This window comes from Aythya fuligula, chromosome 2 (genome assembly GCF_009819795.1).
Source record: "Aythya fuligula isolate bAytFul2 chromosome 2, bAytFul2.pri, whole genome shotgun sequence".
Classification (NCBI taxonomy): domain Eukaryota; kingdom Metazoa; phylum Chordata; class Aves; order Anseriformes; family Anatidae; genus Aythya; species Aythya fuligula.
The window spans coordinates 52,824,728-52,842,557 of record NC_045560.1 but is presented as its reverse complement, the minus strand read 5'-3'; the positions used below and the strand labels follow the sequence as shown (position 1 = coordinate 52,842,557).

The 17,830-nt window shown below is 39.2% G+C and overlaps 1 protein-coding gene across 1 annotated transcript in view; it reads left to right on the top strand.

Annotated features, from left to right (window-relative positions):
* Positions 1 to 17,830, top strand: part of DTNBP1 (dystrobrevin binding protein 1) — a 69,283-nt gene that overhangs the window by 48,860 nt on the left and 2,593 nt on the right. The window contains exons 8-9 of the mRNA XM_032182352.1: positions 14,072 to 14,227; positions 16,137 to 16,280. Coding sequence (XP_032038243.1) covers positions 14,072 to 14,227; positions 16,137 to 16,280 — 300 coding nt within the window. The remainder of the gene's footprint in view (positions 1 to 14,071; positions 14,228 to 16,136; positions 16,281 to 17,830) is intronic.

Below are 17,830 nucleotides of genomic sequence, written 5' to 3'. Positions count from 1 at the left end.
ACTTCAAACTGCATACATTCCTGGCTTATCGTTCATTCAACCCCAGAATGCAAATACTTGTACGAGTAGAGGAGGAATGTCCCCACCTCTTCCGTGGTTGCTTCCCACCCCTGCACCAGCTCAATCCTAATTTCCAGTCTATTCAGGAATATGCACCAGATGCTATCTCTGGTTTGTTTTTCTTGGAAGACCTTATAGCTGTGATGTTTTCCATGTTCAAAAGGTCTATTGGTAGCAAAGCCTTGGGACAGATTAGATCATTTGAACCCGGATCATGAGATCTGGGTTAAAATATTGCAAAGAGTTTGTTCTTTGACTGCCCTTTGCTATCCTATCTCACCTGCATCACTTGTGTTAAAAAGAAAACATCCCAAAGTCTGAGCATCAAACATTCAGATCCCATAATATTGTTTGTAACCCACTTCCATCACGTTTAATCTTTTATTTAAAAAATACATTTTGGTTTTCATGACAATGAGCTAAATTTTCCCGGTGTGAAGCCAGTGAAATTGAATGCAGTGTCATCTGTTGGAGGGTACCGCAGCAGCTAGGATGTGACAAGTATTCTGCTTCCCTCTCTGTTGAAAGGTTAAGTCTTCAACATCATAATTTTGCTTCTCTGTTAGTATCAAATAAAATTACTGTTGGTTGCTCTGTAAAGGACGGAACAAATCTCTTTGCCCATGTGATATAGATGCTGTTGGGGCTGACAAAGCAGATGTGTGGAGACAGGAAGAAAGGAAAAGAAACAGGGCAGATGTAATGGTAGCCTAAAGGCATTGCTTTTCTGTTGTCATGCTGAATGTGTTGTGAACAAATAATTCATATTTAATAAAGGCCATATTGTGCTCTACTGATACCCTCCTTTAAAATTAGTTGATATTCAGCTTTTAAAATAAAAGGTACATTATATATAAGCTTAGATATGAAAGTAAGCAAAAATTGGATCAATACACCTCTACTTGGGGTTTAGCTTCATGCTTTAAAAATCAGCATTTCTGTGTCGTTTTTTTTTTCAGAATCATTTTGCAGTTATGTAGGAGCTGTTTGAATTGTTGCAGGTATGTGTGGCTGTACCCCTTACACAGGTAAAGCCAGTGAGTTTCATTGCGTTACAATTGAGAAAAGCCACGAATCACCCACTGCAAAGATATGCAGTTTAGAGAAATAGATTAGAGGTTAAGAAACTGAACTTCTTCAGCAATCAGCTGCATGTTTACACTATGAAGTAAATGTTGCATGCATTTTATGGGGTTTAAGGTACTCGTGACTTACTACTGCTAAATCATTCTAAAGAGTAAAACAGAAAATGAAATTAGTAGGGCCTTCTGCACATTCAGAAGCTAAGGAAAAGATCATAAATTATTATGTATTTTTAGTTGGCCTGAAGGTGAAGGTTTTTAAACTGCCTATAATGGCAGAAGCTAATTGATACAGATGCCAGAGGAATTAATTCTGCATTTCATACTGTATCACAGCCCAGGCACAAATAAGCACTTGCTGTCCCAAAATGTGTCAGGAGATGTTGAAGACTTACGTGCTCTCCGTGCACTGGAAGAAGAGAAGGTGGGGGGAGAGATTTCAAATAGCTGTGTATGTTGAAAGGACTGATCTCACAGGAAGTGAATTTTACAGGTTTCACAGTCCTAATTACATTGACTTCCCTCTTCAGTCAGCCCCTTTCCTTCTTCCCTTCCCCCTTGCAAGTGCTTTTATCAGCTTCCTGAATTTCTGCTTTTATTCACTCCTGACTGTCACTTTGATGTCTGTGCATCCTTTCCGTGGCTTCTCTTTGTTTGCCTGAATAAGATACTGTATCCTAGGTGTCAGATATCTGTCAGGTCGTTTTTACTATAGATACAGGCTCTAGTAATTACTGGTCACTCCCTGTGTGCTTTCTCACTCATTTGTAATTGCTGCTGGTGCTCCTTGGTTTTTATTTTTGCCTGGTACATTAGTTTCAGTCGTGTGGATTTCTTTGGTAGCGGCCAATTCTGTTGCAGTGGATTTTATTCTTAGTGTTTGGGTTTAATAAAACAAAGCAGTCTGGGCCTCTCTTTTAAGGCTCTTCCTCCTGGTTAGGACTGCTTCTCTCCTCACAACTTTTTTAATCTCTACCAGACTGGAGAAACCCAGCGTAAAGGATCATGTTTTATTTATTAGCTTTGTTCAGCAATCTGAGCTGTCAGCTGCCCTTCCCCTCCTCCCCTGCTCCGTCTTCATTTCTCTTACTTTGGATCTTCTTTCCTTTCATATTTTTTCTCTCTTGTCTCCTGCTCCACTGGTGCATTAGTAACACCACACATCTGCTGCAGCCCCTCTCCAGTTTGCTGTTTGGGTGTCTCCCGTTTTGTTGTGTATATGTAGAGGTATTGGGCTAAGCAACTGATAGACCTAGGAAATCTTATACTGCTTTACAGATAATTATTTCTCCTCATAACAAGCAGGTGTAAAACTTGAACATTAAATAATGAAAAAGACTTACCTGACAATTACGCTCCTTTTGTGAGGATAGAGATGACCTAGTTACTTAGTTATGCTAACCAGTGAAACTTGCCTAGCTGTATTTCAGCCCAATAAATTAATCTATAATCTCAATTGATCAATCTGCTAATCTGAAGGCATAAAATCTTAGATCTTGAATACATTTGAAGACCTGCCAGTTTTTGAGCAATATCTTTAAACCAGCTTAAGACAGTACTTGAAAACAAATTTGCAGTCACTTAAATCAGTTTGATTTAAATGGCATACTTTGGAAATCAATTTGTCTGTTACTGCAAGCCAAACTGATGTGAACACAGGTCCAGATTACACTGATTACGTGCCCGATGCTGCCATTGAGGAATTAATGGATAAAATGCAAAAATAGCTTTGCCATGCATCAAGACTAAATGCAGTTGCTGTTGTGGTTGTAGCTGGAGCTGACAAAGTGGTGTCTATTGCTTCTACACCTGATGTCCATTTTATGCCAGCTGCGGGAGGACAGGGGAGACTTTGATGCTCTTTAAAAGCAAGCAAACAAAAAACACCGGAAAGGTTTGTTCTTCAGAATTGTTTGGTCCAGAAAATATGTCTTTATACTGAGCCATAAGTGTTTCCTTGGTGTGGTGGTGCCAATTTGATTGTAAAATCAAATTTGATAGTAAAACCTGTAAAATCAGGTTTAATCTTTTGGGGAGTGATGGTCTACCTTGGTTTTGCCAACATTCATGCACTAGTGTGGTCTAATTGTCTTTAAAAAGTGTGGTAAAAACTTGAATGATTTCTGAGTAAAAGTTTGAAAACTAATGATATGTTGTGACCTGGTAGTTTCCTTTCCAGTTAGTAACAAATATTTGTTACCATGTGGAATACTGAAATCCTGGAGGACTTAAAGCATGAGACATTCTTCAGAGCTCAAACAGTGTGAAAAAAAAGCAAACCCTCCACACTCTTCTCTCCTAATTTAGTAGATGTAAGGAAGGTAGGGTTTTGTTCTCCACCTGCCTTTATGGGTTGCTCTTCAAGGTTTGTCCTTAAATGTCTTTAAAAATAGACGTGGCAAAGTCGCAGAAGCTTTTCTGAATGAGCAGTAGAATTATAGAAGTGTTTTGACATTATCTGTAAGGAAGACCTTTATTCCTCCTTTAATATTTAAAAATGCAATACTTGAAAAATTTAGAAAAATTCTAGAAGGCAGCACACAAGTAAGTTGTCAAGCCAGTGGTAGCAAATCATCTTTCAGGACTTTTTCTTCTTCTCCAAAAATTCTTATCTTAAAAAATATGTTTTTCAAGATCATCAGAAGAATTTATTCTTGCAGCTGAGCTGTTCAAAGACAGCTAGAATTTTGCAAGCTGGAAGTTTTGTCTGGGTTTCTTTTTTTGTTAAATCTTTTACTTCTGAGATATGAACCATTTTTTATTCAGTACAAAATAAAATGAAGAAGCAAGTGGCATGGTTTCTAATATGTGAAAACGAGATGCATTGGAAAAAGCTTAAAATTTTGAAATTCAATAGCCTTTTGTTAGAACTGACATACTGAAAGTTGCTGTAGGGTGTGGATTGTGATTAAGAGTTAACTAAACTGTTTTTCACGTAAGCCATTCTGGTTTTGAAAAAAAAAAAAAAAATCAGTGGAAAAAGCAGATATTTCTGCCCTTATCATATGATGCTCTGTGTCTTGTCACATAATACCTTTCCTTGGTAGAAAATGGGAAATTTTAAACATGAAAATAGTCATGTATTCTGAAAATACTGCTTTATGTTCAGCCACGTTGTTTAGTAAGAACTGAAATTAGTACAGTTTTTGTTTGGGTTCTCCTCCTTTTCTCATGCCCATAGAGTTGTTTTAGTCCATTTGGCTGAATTTAACAGCAACACGTTAGCTGAACAACAGTTTTTTAAGTTTTAGAGACTATTGTAATGTAGTTTGAATGACGCTCTTGTAAAGATTACAAAAAGTCTGGAAAGGACATGACATTGCTAATGCTGCAAATTAATTTTACTAGCATATAGCACAATTATGTGTTCAATTTTAAAAAGAATGCTGGCAGCTTTGTTTTGCATTTGAAAATAAATAGGTCTTTAAAAAAAATAATAAGGTGGCCTGTCAAACCAGTAGTCCATGTATAATGAATTTAGGAGTTCAGGTATTTTAAAATTCCTCAACTGGTAAAGCATCTCTGATAGCTGTCAGCAAATTATTGCCCTCGCATATTACTTTGTAGAACCTGTTAGGATGATCCTAGATACCAGTTTGTTAGCGTGAATGATCTCATTTTGCTAATTGCATCAAAACGGAAGAGTTTGGTCACCACTAGGATCTCCACAGATATTCGTCAGTGTGATACATCTGGGGATAGTCACTGAACATTTTTTGAACTGGCCTGGATTTTTAATCTAATGGTCCTTTTCCTTCTTGACTTCTAAGAAAGCAGTAACAGCATAAATGAGTAGCAGGTTTTTTGCTTGTGTTGGAGAAATTGCTTTGACAGAAACAGAGGTGTAAATAGACTAAGTCATTGAGAAGAAATAAATACTTGAAGTATTCCGTCTGCTGCTGATAAAATGATTGGCTTATGATGGTCTTTTTAAAAAATCACTGCATATGAAATTTTGACACTGTAAACAAACTGGAATTGAGGAATAGAGTGGTTTTATTGGCCGTTTTTTTGTTGAAATAAGGGATGTATTTGTCATTTGTTGAAAATGTGAAGTTTAGGCTCCATTAAAGTGACAGCCCCACTTAAGTTTTAGAGCAAGGCCATAGTGTTCTTAACACTAACATAAAATCACTGCTGATGAGTGAGAAATTGGTTGTACAGCTGATTGACTGCAGTCCCAGGCTCTGTGCTTTTCGGAACTCTACTTGTATGATGGCTTCAGATGAAAGCAGACTGATGATTTACAATGATTTCCAGCATCAAATACATAGACTATAACTTGAGTATACCAAATCATCTCCTTCACTATTGAAAAAAATGTTTCTGGAGTTCTGATGGACGTAGACATTTCATCGTGGTTACTTGTCACACATTTGTAGAGCAGATTTGTATGAAATATAGTTTGCATAATGCATACTGAATTCCATATCATGTGGAAGAGATGAGGAAACAATCAATTTCTCTTTCCAATGGTTGTGTATTTTTTTATGAAAGGAAGGCATTTTGTCTTTTCTGTTTCTGATTAAGCAGACATTGATTATGTTAATTTAACATTTCTTTTGAAGTGTGCCTTTTAAAAAAAAAAACAGTAGCCCTCTTCTCATCTGAAATGTGTCACTGTCAACCAAAGTTGAGCGGTCTGTCCTAGCACTGGTGAATAGTAGGACATTTTTCAGTTTCCAGGCTTGTATGAAAACATACCTGACTATGTCCATTGAAAACTGGATTTTGAATTTCAAAAGTTAAGTTTAGTGAAGTGTCTCCAGTGGTCTTCTAAAACCTGAAGAGATAAAGCTGCTGCCTGGGAAGGGTTCCTTCAACGTGTTCCCTTCTACCTGGAAACTACTTTAGAATGGAGTTGGAGGGTTTGTCCTGAGAGCTTTAACAAAGAATCTGAGGGTATTGAGGGCTGTATCTGTCCATCAGGCAGCTTCATCAGAGCAATTAGTCCAACAAATATGGTCTGTGTACAGGGAAAATAGAAAAACACAAAAGCTTTGAATTTTCCATAAGCATTGGATTCTTTGCAATGTAAATACATTTTCTTTTATGTTTTGTTAGGTTTTGTTTGTTTGTTTTCTGTCCAGAAAAGCCTGGAAAGAAATCAGAAATAAGCCTGGAAAGATAAGGTATCTGGTGTAAAGTAGATCAGATTAGATCGAGTCTGAGATTCAATACTGAGACTGTGAATCCACGTAGACTACTTTAGCAGGCTCTACACCTCCCCTTGGAGAGGGAGGTGTAAACTTCACGTTCAGATCATAAAAACTAGTTATTGTGAAAATACAACGTGGAGTGAAACTCTCATTTTGTTCTAGTTAATAGGCAATAGCACAAAAATGTGTTCACCTTCAGTTTTCTGGGGCAAGATTTATTGGAGCACCAAATGGCATTTTTGTGCTAATCTGTATATCTGAGGATGGTTGCAGTTTGGGTCGAAAAAAGTTTCACCAAAACAGGAGTCTGGGACTCGGTGTTAATCTTAAGGACAAATAAAAGCTGATATTTGCCAGCTGATTTGCCATGTTGTGGAACCCATATTTCCAGCATGTGCACAATGTGTAGAGACAGCAAAACAGTTTCTCATACTTTATTTATGTGTCTATGCATGCATATAATTTGATCTAGAGGCAAATATCGCAGAGATGCACAAATGTTAAGATTAGCACTACTCTTGTAGTAGCAGAAGCTATTTGCCCGTCTTTATTTTAGACCTTTCTGGTTCCAAAGCAGAGATGGTTACCTTTTTGGAATGGAAAATAGTAATTGAACTGTTCAATAGATCAATTTGTACTTGGATGATGGAATATTATTAACCTCAGTTGGGACAGTTTCATGGACTTTCACAAACCCGAATAGGATGCTGCAGTTCTGTGGTTTCTATTTTAAGTACTTTGGTTTTAGATTTTCTATTGATTAGTTTTTCCATTTTAAAATGGGTATTTTGTGGTGAGGCAAAAGAAATACACTTAGAGTGTATACAATAAATAAGTGTTCATGACAGTAGGCTAGTGCTGAGTCATTTGAACTATTTGAAAGTACAAAGTGGGATTTGAAAGTAGAAGTGGGATTTTTCTGTAATGTGCGGCTAGATTTTAAATTCAGGTTGTCTTCAGAAATAAACCTATACATACTGAAGATACATGTCAAGATAATTTATATTGAAAACAAATACTTGGCACTTTACTGACAGAATTGTTGTTCTTACAGTATCACCAATAGTAGATTCATAGGGAGGCAGGAAAGAAGCGCCTGAGCTCAGATGCTTGCCAGTTTATTTTGGAATTGCTTCTTATACTAGGGAGATTCTGTTCAATGTTCTCCTTCCCTTGTCACCTTCTCTTTCAGTTCGTAGAAATCTGACTAAAGGAGTAAAAGGGAACTTGAAAGACCCTTTTCCTACAAGGTCCTGTCCTGGTGCAAGTTGAGGAGGGTTCTCGGGACTTGCATCCCACAGAAATCATGCCGCTAAATACTGGTTTCTAGCAAGACAAATGTTGTCACTTGGTGTGCTTGGGACCGTAAATGAAGTGTTTCAGAATTTAAAAATTCTGAAATTATTAGTGACTATCACATTTTCAGATGTGAAAATTGGTCTGCTCTTAAGTTAGTTACTTCTCTTAATTGAGAACTAGGCAAATACACTCAGGTTTCAGGATATTTTTATGAAAATAAAATGTCCAAAAGGATTCCAACAGTTCATGAACAATGGTAGATCAGGTTCGAAGGCAGTAGTCTGTTATGCTGCTGTACACCACTTTAAAGAGGAGTCCTCAACCTGGTGCATTTGTAAACTTGCAGAAAATAGAGAAAGAAGAAAGCAATTCACAGAATATGATGTGCCATATGGGTGCTGTTTCCTTGTGGGATGTTTTGTTTGTTTTATTGCAAAAAGTAGAGTTGGGCAAGGCAGGACTTACGCTTTGATATACAAGGAAGGCATCTTTAACTGTTGATGCTGTAGACTTGACTGAACTCCTGAGTCGACTGTGTGGGTCATATTAATTGGTTAAAAAACAAAACAAACCCAAACCTTTGTTAACTGGGTGCAGTCTCTCCCTAGCTCAGGTGTATCCTCATCTGCAGTAAGCAAGCCCTGGGTCTGCATCAGAAAGGTCAATTCATGCTTTCAAGGTTTTACAGAGTAGGAGAGAGCTAGGAAAAATGTGAAAGTAAAATAAATGTAAATGTGATAACCTTTTGCTTAGCTGACCTGCACAATCCTCATACCATCAAGCTCTACTATTCTTTTCGCACCATGTGAAGCATATGGTTATAAAGGTTTGTGTGATTTTTTTCTTTTTTACAAATTTTTAATCCTAGATGTAGTTACATTTTTAGAACCCATTTTGTGCTGTTTGGTAGGGCGTATTTTTAGTATCTCTTAATTATAACGATTTCCTGGTAGCCAGATAAGGTTTGGAGTTACATGGAAACCTTTTCCCAAGTTGTGTTTCCTGTTGTGTTGGTCGGAAGCTGCTTTTTCCTCCAGGTGCTGTTTTAATAACTGGAATCTTGACATATGCATGCAGTTATTTTCAGTAGTTTGTTCTGACATTTACTGAGGCTTACTCTGTATTTTTTGAAGGATCTCAAGTAAGCAATTTGTTTATTTAGAAGGAGCTTTCAAGGTAAGCCAACTTACTGAAACTGCTTAATGGGAAACTTAAATAATAATTCCTCTGCACTGGTGAAACCTCTGATTTCCCTCTCGACTGGAATATTTCTTGGCTAATTAGCATTCCCATATTCTGATGCGATCTATAAAAACTCCAGTTAAAAATTATCAAGGAATGCAATAATTTTTAATGTCTGGTCTTTTAATAAAATTTCTTTAAGTAATCTTGATTTTAGTGGAATATTTCTTCATACAAGAATTTCAAGGGAATAAATCTCTTTTGGAGCTATGTATATTTTTCCAATAGAGATGACATTTTGGAGACTTCACTGACTGAAGCAAAATCCTGTGTCACTGCACTCTAGCAAAAACCCAACTTCAGTGGCAAGTCAGTCAGGACTTAATTTTTGGTTTGCAGTTATTTGAATTTGCACTTGAAAGAGAAATTTTTTACTTTACAGATGAATTGTTGAATCAGAGTTTTAAAACAATTACATCTTTTAGTCTTCTCTTATTTTGTTTTCTTTCATACTTGGATCAGAAAGACTTTTTGTACCTATATCCTTTTTTTTTTTTTTTTTCTTTTTTTCAGTTTCCCCACTGCTTCTCAGCAAAGTATAGCGTGGACTTCCTTCCTCACATTAGTGAAGTGTTTTCTAAATTCCATCAGGAATAACTCAAACATTTTTGAGAAAACCTGTGTTATTTGAGGCACTCTGCAGCATCTTGTCTTGTTTTTATACTGTACTTAAGAGGTTAAATTAAATAATGAGGCAGCTGTAAGCCTGTATTACCCAGTTGTAGTGTATTTGAAAACTTGGTTGGCTGTCATCTGTTGTCTGTTTTTACGTTTTCATCATCCCGATGTTTGAAGGCTTTCAGCTGTTCTGTGAACAGCCAGCTTCCTAATGGTGGGAGTATACAAGTCTTGACAGTCTCACAGAATATTCTTGTAGGCAAATTGTGAAGTTACAGTCTGGATGGATGGGCAATGAGAGGGGTAAACAGCTGTTTGTCCGGCTGGCTTAGGGGGTGGCAGCTGATGGACCATACTGCACGAGGACGCTGGTAATGGCCAGAGCACCAGTCCTTCCTGGAGGAGGTGATGGAGGGCACCCAGAGGGCCTGAGGGAGGCTGGAGGATCGGGCTGACAGGAGCTATAATGTAGTACGTTAATTGAGGAGAAGTAAACTGACTGGATAACAGTATAAAAGCACCAAAAGCCATCTATTTGGACAGCTTGACATCTTTCACTTTCTTGTCAGGTCTAGGGGATGCGTTAGCAATCTCAAAACAGTGTTTCCAATTGCTGCTTTTTTTTTTTTTTTTGTAGTCATTCTTCTAATTTGTTTTATTTGTAGCCATACTTATTCAGGAAACATGTTTTGTATAACTGGAAAATCAGAGAATGGTTTGGGCTGGAAGAGATCACCCGGTTCCAGCCCCCTGCCATGGGCAGGGACACCTCCCACCAGACTAGACTGCCCAGGGCCCCATCCAGCCTGGCCTTGAGCACCTCCAGGGATGGGGCATCCACAGCTGCTCTGGGCAGCCTGTGCCAGTGCCTCACCACCCTCTGAGTGAAGAATTTCTTCCTTATATCTAATCTAAATCTACCCTTTTTCAGTTTAAAGCCATTACCCCTTGTCCTATCACTGCACCCCCTGACACAGAGTCCCTCCCCAGCTTTCCTGTAGGCCCCTTTAGGCACTGGAAGGCCACTGTAAAGTCTTCCCAGTGCCTTCTCTTCTCCAGGCTGAACAACACCAGCTCTGCACCTTTAGGTTCCTTAGATGGTCTTGAACCTGATCTCCTCCTACACTGGACAGATCTTCATTCTCCCAGTCCCTGCCTTTGCCTTCTGCAAGTTGGGTGGTGTGGCTAGAGTGCTTACCAGTGAGGGCTGAGGCAAAAAAAAGTGTTGTCTTGACTTGTGTTTGGCCTATTTGCACAGCTATGTGGTGAGGTTTTTGTAGAGAAAGAGCTTCTAGGAGGGGAGTGGGATGACACCTGTAGGGAGAATCAATTACTCTCCCAGCACTGTTTTTTTCCTTTGACCTCAGAGAGCAGTCCTTTTAATGACTGGAATTAGTTGGCACGGCTTTCCTGGGCCCATTAACCAGCAGAGGCAGGATCTACAGGGGCAAGAGCACCAGGGACTGGCTTTTTCTCCTGCTGAGGCGTTGGGGGGGAAATAGAGTGCTCCCCAAATCTGCCAGGTAAATCCCCTCGCCAGAGGAGGTGAGGGCCCTGTGGCACCTCAGTGAGGTTGCGTGTGCTTCTTTGGGCTGGGGGCTGCTTCAGTGACAGACCCAACTGCCTGCTTTTGGGAACACTTTATAGGAAAAGAGGTTTTGTAGCAAGTGGAAGTCGAGTGGCAGAGCGCCATCACTGTGTCGCCATCACTGCGTGGCCTCAGGAGGAGCAGGCCGTGCCGTGGCTGCGAGGGAGGTGGGCTGTGGGATGGCCGCTGCGATGGTACCGGCGGCTGGTCCTGGGGACAGGGCAAAGAACTGCACATCAGTACCTCAGTTTCCAGTTTTTAATAACTATTTTGCCTCCTTTTAGTTCCACTCTCCCCAAAGTCATAGCTGGCTCGGAGTTGGAAGTTGCCCTGTACATGGGTTATCATGGCAACTCCTGTAAGTCAGCGTCGAGCTGCAAGTGAGCATTTCCGCTGCAGTCTGCCTTTTTTTCCTGTGCACACAGCAGCATGTTTCAGAAACGATGCAGTTACTAACTCAAAGGTACAATTGTGTGGTGAATGTGATAGTATTTTAAGTGTGTCGGGTCTCAGTGATGTCTGTAAGAATTCACACGTGGACAGGAGCAGCATGAGGGGGTATGGGTGAGGGATGATGTTGTCTTCCTCAGAGCTCTGGGACTTAATAGACTTGCTGGGTCAATTCAGTATTTTATAGATGCATAAAAATTACTCTTGGATTATGGGAAACATGGTTCTGAATAGCTTTGTGGTGGAAAAAAAAAATATATATATGCACCTGTTTTCTGTTGCTGCAGCCATCCTTAACGTTTCTGACAACAAACAGAAGCCCCAGGTGTGGCAGTTTGTTTTTGCCTAGCCAAGCAGCAGCTTTTATTCTACCTGGCAGAGTGTGAAATCATGCGGCGAGGTTCCCATGTTAACCTTCCACGGCTGATGTTGGAGAGCAAGCTTAGGGGAGCTCTTCAGCTAGCGTATGTTGAGGGTTTTTTGGAGCATGTCCGTACAGCAGGAAACTAACTGTTAGCATTTAGCCATGGCCAGTGGTAGTTGCAATAGTTAACAGAACATCTGAGGCAAAAGGAGAAAATAAACAAGATAATGCAAAGCTAGGAAAGTTGTGTCAGTCGCATATGTTTCTTGGAGACCATCTCTATTTTGGGGCTTAAAATATCCTGAGCTACCAATGCAGAGTGCAAAACTGTCAGAATATATTAGAAAATAGGAAATTTCTGTTGTCAGTGAGAGCCGCCGGCTTTTATTATTAGAATTGAATTGCGTATCATTCGGGACTGTAGTAAAGGGCTCGCCCCAGGGAATAGGGAGTCCTTGTACACAGCTGTGTAATTGATAATAAGGATGTGTTGACTGAAAGGAAAGTGCTTCCCTTATAACACGCTGATCTTTTACTTCTGAAATTTGCTGTAAGAAAAAGATTTCGGCTAATTTATTGATGGTGTAATGGATGTTTGGTTTGTCAGTCCAGTTTTATAGCTCCTTTTGGCAGCGATCACAGCTTGGATGCTTCTGTGTGTGGACTGTGACCTTGATGCAGGCTACAGAAGGAATCACTGCTCTCTTAATATTTTTGCCTGGTTTAATAAAACATATTTGGGATTTTGATAGTACTCTCCATTATGGTAAATGCTTTTAATTAATCCCTTATTTTAAAATACCATTAATACAGCATTTTCCCTGGAAGATCGACACGATGCTTATCCTAGAAAACGTTGTGCTCTTTCAGCGTTTATCCATATGGATGCCATATTCTAGCTGTGTCTGTCTGATGTGTGAAAGCTTGGAATTTCTTACCCAGCAGTATTTGTTGGAGCGTTCCCTAATGGGTAGCACAGCCCAGAGCTGCAGCTCTTCTTGCCGCCCCCACCCTTTCCATCAGCCGCTCTGCTAGCGGTTTCTTCTTTTTACTGGAAGCAGAGAGCTCGTGAGACCAGCTTAGACAAATGGACAGAGAACTTTGAGAGGAACACTTGCAATTCGTGTATTTCTCCCAAAAGCATTTTTGCTGAAGCATATTGTGGTAGTAATCTGGCTACTGTTAGTGCTTCAGCAGCTTAGATCTTATCCTAGAAGATGTTATTCTTCACTGAACACGACAATTCATTTTTTTATACATCATCTGCCCAGTGACTCCTGTAGAGCAAAAAGGCTGGAAGGAGATCTTCTGTTGAAACACAGTCGAATACTTGTTTCTCTGTAGAAATCAGGAACTGCTAGAGACCCAGCGTTAGATATGTAGAAGCAAATTTGGCTGTCACTGTATGTCTGAACAAGTTATGCAAGCAGGCCTTTTCTTTTTGGCACTGTCTTAGTAATTCATGGCAGTTGGCTCTGCTTGTTTGGTGTCAGTATCATCACCACCTTCGCTGCTGCATACAGAAAAGACCCTATGTATTGCTGTTATTGGCTGTGTGCTGTTGTCGTTGAAAACAGTACTGATTACCTACCTCATGTCAAGTCAGGCTGCCCCTGCAGCTTCTCTGGATATACACCTGCACTACATCTAAGATATCTTCAAGATATTTTCCCAGTCTATCTAAAGGTTGACAAAACCAGGATGTCTCACACAGACAATACACGCGTGTGTATGTGTATCTCTATGTTTGCACATACATGCATACATACATATCTTTCCACTTGTATTCGTAATGGATTGTGATGAAAATGCGCTGAAACAGTCAAATTATTAATTTTGTGTGTGTCAGGTATGTACAATAGCAGCAGCAGCATTAACTGATTCTGAAATCCTGGTTATTGATAATGGTGCTTTCAGGTGTTGCAGTTTATGCAGTTCAAGGAATCTGCATCTTGCCTCAGGATAAATAATTATATCACTTTAATGTTAAGATTATGCTGCCTGATATAGTATTCTTAGCCTGTCAGTTTTAAAATATAGTTGCAAAGCACAGAAGTCTCCTTTTTATAACAGCCTGTGTTAACAGTCTGTAACAACAGTCTGTCACTATTGAACTTAGCTGTAGCTTTCAAATCTTGAGAGGCAGGGGGGTATACACATGATTTATTTATTTTGTTTGTTGTTTTTTTTTTTTTTGTTTTATGCTCAGCTGAGCTGGATGCTGAACATGCACAGAAGGTTCTGGATATGGAGCACACCCAGCAGATGAAGCTAAAGGAACGTCAGAAATTCTTTGAAGAAGCCTTTCAGCAGGATATGGAACAATACCTCTCTACAGGATACTTGCAGATAGCAGAGAGGCGAGGCAAGTTTTAAAATACCTTTTGTATCATCCACATACTCACAATGTAGAGAATGTTGTTTAGGGGTCGCAGTCAGCAGTGGGTTTAATGTGGGTAGCTGAAGCATTGCAATGTCTACATTCTCTCTTGGTGGAACTGAAAATTTAAATAAGCTCTTAAAGCAACCTTTGGGTCCCAGGGGAAAATCAAGAAAACTTTAGAAAATCTGTCAGACTCTCTGCTTGCTGTCTGAGGTAATGCAAAGCTCTGAGGTACACCTGGAACGGCACTCCTTGCAGCTCATGAGGGTGTCCTTATCTTTGGAAATGTGGATAGAGGTGATCACTTCTGTGCACTCACATTCCAAAGTGGGATCATCACCTGGCAGAACACGCCTCAGAAAAAAAATTTAAAGGTGTAGGCAAATGTCAGTGTTGTCTTTCAAAACAGTTCCCAGATGGTAGCTTCTTACGTTGTCTGTGTAATGTGCAGAGTGTGTGATTTGGACATGAGAAATACAGACTAAGCTCTCTCCTTATTATGAGACAAGTCTGGCATCTCCCTGCTAGTTAAAGCACAAGAATGCCATAGACTGCAGACACTTCTGTGGGGGAGGTATCCATCTGTTGGCCCAAAAGCTTTGTAGGACCAGAAAGAAAGCAGGAAATAACGTCATTTGTGTAGCAGGAAAAATGTAGAGATTTTGTCCCTGCTCTGAGACCAGGTCTGCTGTCATTTGCAATGCTGGAGCAGGGAATACAATCCAAGATTTTGATTTCTCTGCACAAGTGCTATAAATACGAATCTGCAGAATGCTCTATATTGGTTGCTTGGACAGTCTTCTGAGAAGTGGGATATGTAAGCTTTAAATTCCTTTGATCTAGGAATGAATTGAGTTTGCATCTCCTAGTTTCTGGTGTGTGTGTGTGTAATCCACTCACACTAAAAATCAGCATCGTCACTGCTGCTAGTGGATGCAGTACTCTGAGAGAGATGGATGCACACCTTTCTGAATTACAGCTTTGTAGTATAATGCAGAACCCATACATATAAAAGAAATTGTTCCTATGAAAAATTCGATCCCACAATACATGTAAAACTGTGGTATGTATGGAAAAAAAAAAACATTGAGTGACACGATTTTATGTCAGTTCAATATGAAGGCTTTTAACAGTGTAATTGTTAAACTTGTATAAACCATGAAACTGTTAATTATATTTGGTGTTACACATGGAGCAATTGGACTTAAATCTTGAGAACTCCCGAACATGCTTGTTCTGTGTTTGTACGCTTTATTACTCAAGGAATAAGATGCTCACTCAGGTATTTAATTCCCTTGTGATTTGTCAGTTTTATACTGACAACAATAAATAGTTTGCTTGAATAATTAATGCTGTGAAGTCCCCATGCTGGGAGAAGACACTGGGCATCAGCCTAGGCTTTGTATACTGCTGTCACTTGTTGCACTGATTGATGGAATGAGGAAGAATGACTGCTCTCTATTAATTCCTATTTCTAGTTTCCATACCCCATGTTTATTGACATTTAGTGATTGTGTGTTTAAATGTGTGTGTTTGTTTTTTCTCTGAAAAGACTTTTAGTTGAGGGGGGTGTGGCAAAATGGAAAACTTCAGTGTTTGTCCCTGAGCCTCATCTTCTCCTATTTCTGCTGCTGTTGCTATAAATATTTTTTCTAAAAATATTTAGTTTTGTAAAAGTTATAATGGACACTAGTTTTACAACAAATATTGCACGGAGAGTCTTTGGATTTGGGCTGAGATTGCCGCTGAGCAATCTGACGTGTGTGTGCTCCTTCCATATCTGGTTTAATTATTACTAATGCATACAATTATAGTAGCTATGAAAGCCTTTATAGGTAATAACGTTGTGTAGCTGATTGTCAGTCTGCTCACTGCACTATTTTTACTACAGAGCCAATTGGCAGTATGTCTTCCATGGAAGTGAATGTGGACATGCTGGAACAGATGGACCTAATGGACATGTCTGACCAAGAAGCACTTGATGTCTTTTTAAACTCAGGAGGCGAGGACAATAATATGCTTTCTCCCATGCTGGGTATGATACTAGTAATGACAGTGTGCTTAGAAACAAAGTGATAAATCACCACAGTTGCTTTAATATGCCATGAAGTTACCTCATAAAACATTACGTCGATTCAATGTTTTTCACTAGTGGTTTTCAGAATGTTCACCTTAAGTTGTGATGCGAGAGAGCTCGCTTCTGGACTCTGGTTACTAAAACTTCATCTCATATATGGATCAGTTATGTGTTATGTTTTCTGGGGCTTTTCTCTTGATACAAGTTGATAGAGGTCATTCTAACAAACCAATCACCATCAGAACATTTGCAGTGGTTGGGTTTTTATTTTTAAGACTGCTTTCTGAGAAACAGATTCAGAATTTGGTATTTTCAAGTATATTTGGACCAGCTGTATAATGCAAGATCTTCAGTGAGGTATATTCAGAAACCTGACTGAATGCAGCAGTGCATATGTATACAGCACTTCTGGAAGCTTCTAAAGAGTGGTTCTGATACTGCAGCTCTTCTGTGTAGCCTTCTTACTGCTATTGATATTAGCTACATTGGATTAAATAGTAATCCAAAGTTTGTTTTATGCATTCTGATGAACAAAACCAGATGTAGGTTTTGGTAAGTTGCAGCATGATGGGGGAGTCTGCTTACAGCAAGGCGTTAGTAGTTCTGGATAAGTTATCCACTAGGGAAATGTGTTTTCCCAATTAAAAACTTATTTTAGTACTAAAATAAAAGAACCAAAATGAGTTTTCCTGGGGAAGATGAAGAAGCTCCTTTAAATGTCTATAGATTTCTTTTCAAAATACAAGTTGAAATATTTCTATAACAGTACTTACAGTGAAGGAACAGTGCACTCTAAATCCTACCCTATATTTTGGGATAAGTAAAGAAGACTTAAGAATATCCTGTGGTAATTTTCTTCCTCCGTATTACTACCTGCTGTGAACGTGAAAAGCTTATGGAAAGTGGTCGAGGCATGCGATAACTAAAGGTTTTTGTTTTACTGCAAAAACTAAATTCAGATGGCTGTTTTTTGACGAACATCCAGGTCGTGTATTAGTAAAGTTAATCACTGTTTGCGCATGCAAGTAATTACAGAAACCAGGGCTGTTTTCCCTAGGCTGTTTTTGGCAGATGTTGGATCAAGAGGCCTCGTGTCTTGACAACAAACAGTGTAACTGGATTAGCTAAGGAAGCGCAGAGTCTACTAAATGTGGTTGTTTTTTGCCTAAATAGGTTTAAAATTTATTAGCCTTTGAAATAACTGTATTCATTTTGTATTGTAATGCGAGTATTACAGTGTATATATATTTATTATATTCATACACATGCACACTGTAATATAGTGTAATAGTGCTATAATGTGCCAGCACTTTATATTAAACACAGAGGTGGGATGGGCTTGCAGCAAGACTTGCACAGTTGTTACTACTCAGTGGAACAGCCCTGTGAATCTGACTTTTGTGGCTCAAGACAATTCCTTTCACTCTGGTTAGAAGGGATTTACTTGCTCTGAGTGAGGACCTTGCATCCTAGTATCAAGTCAGATGCGCAGTAGTCTGCGTTCTCAG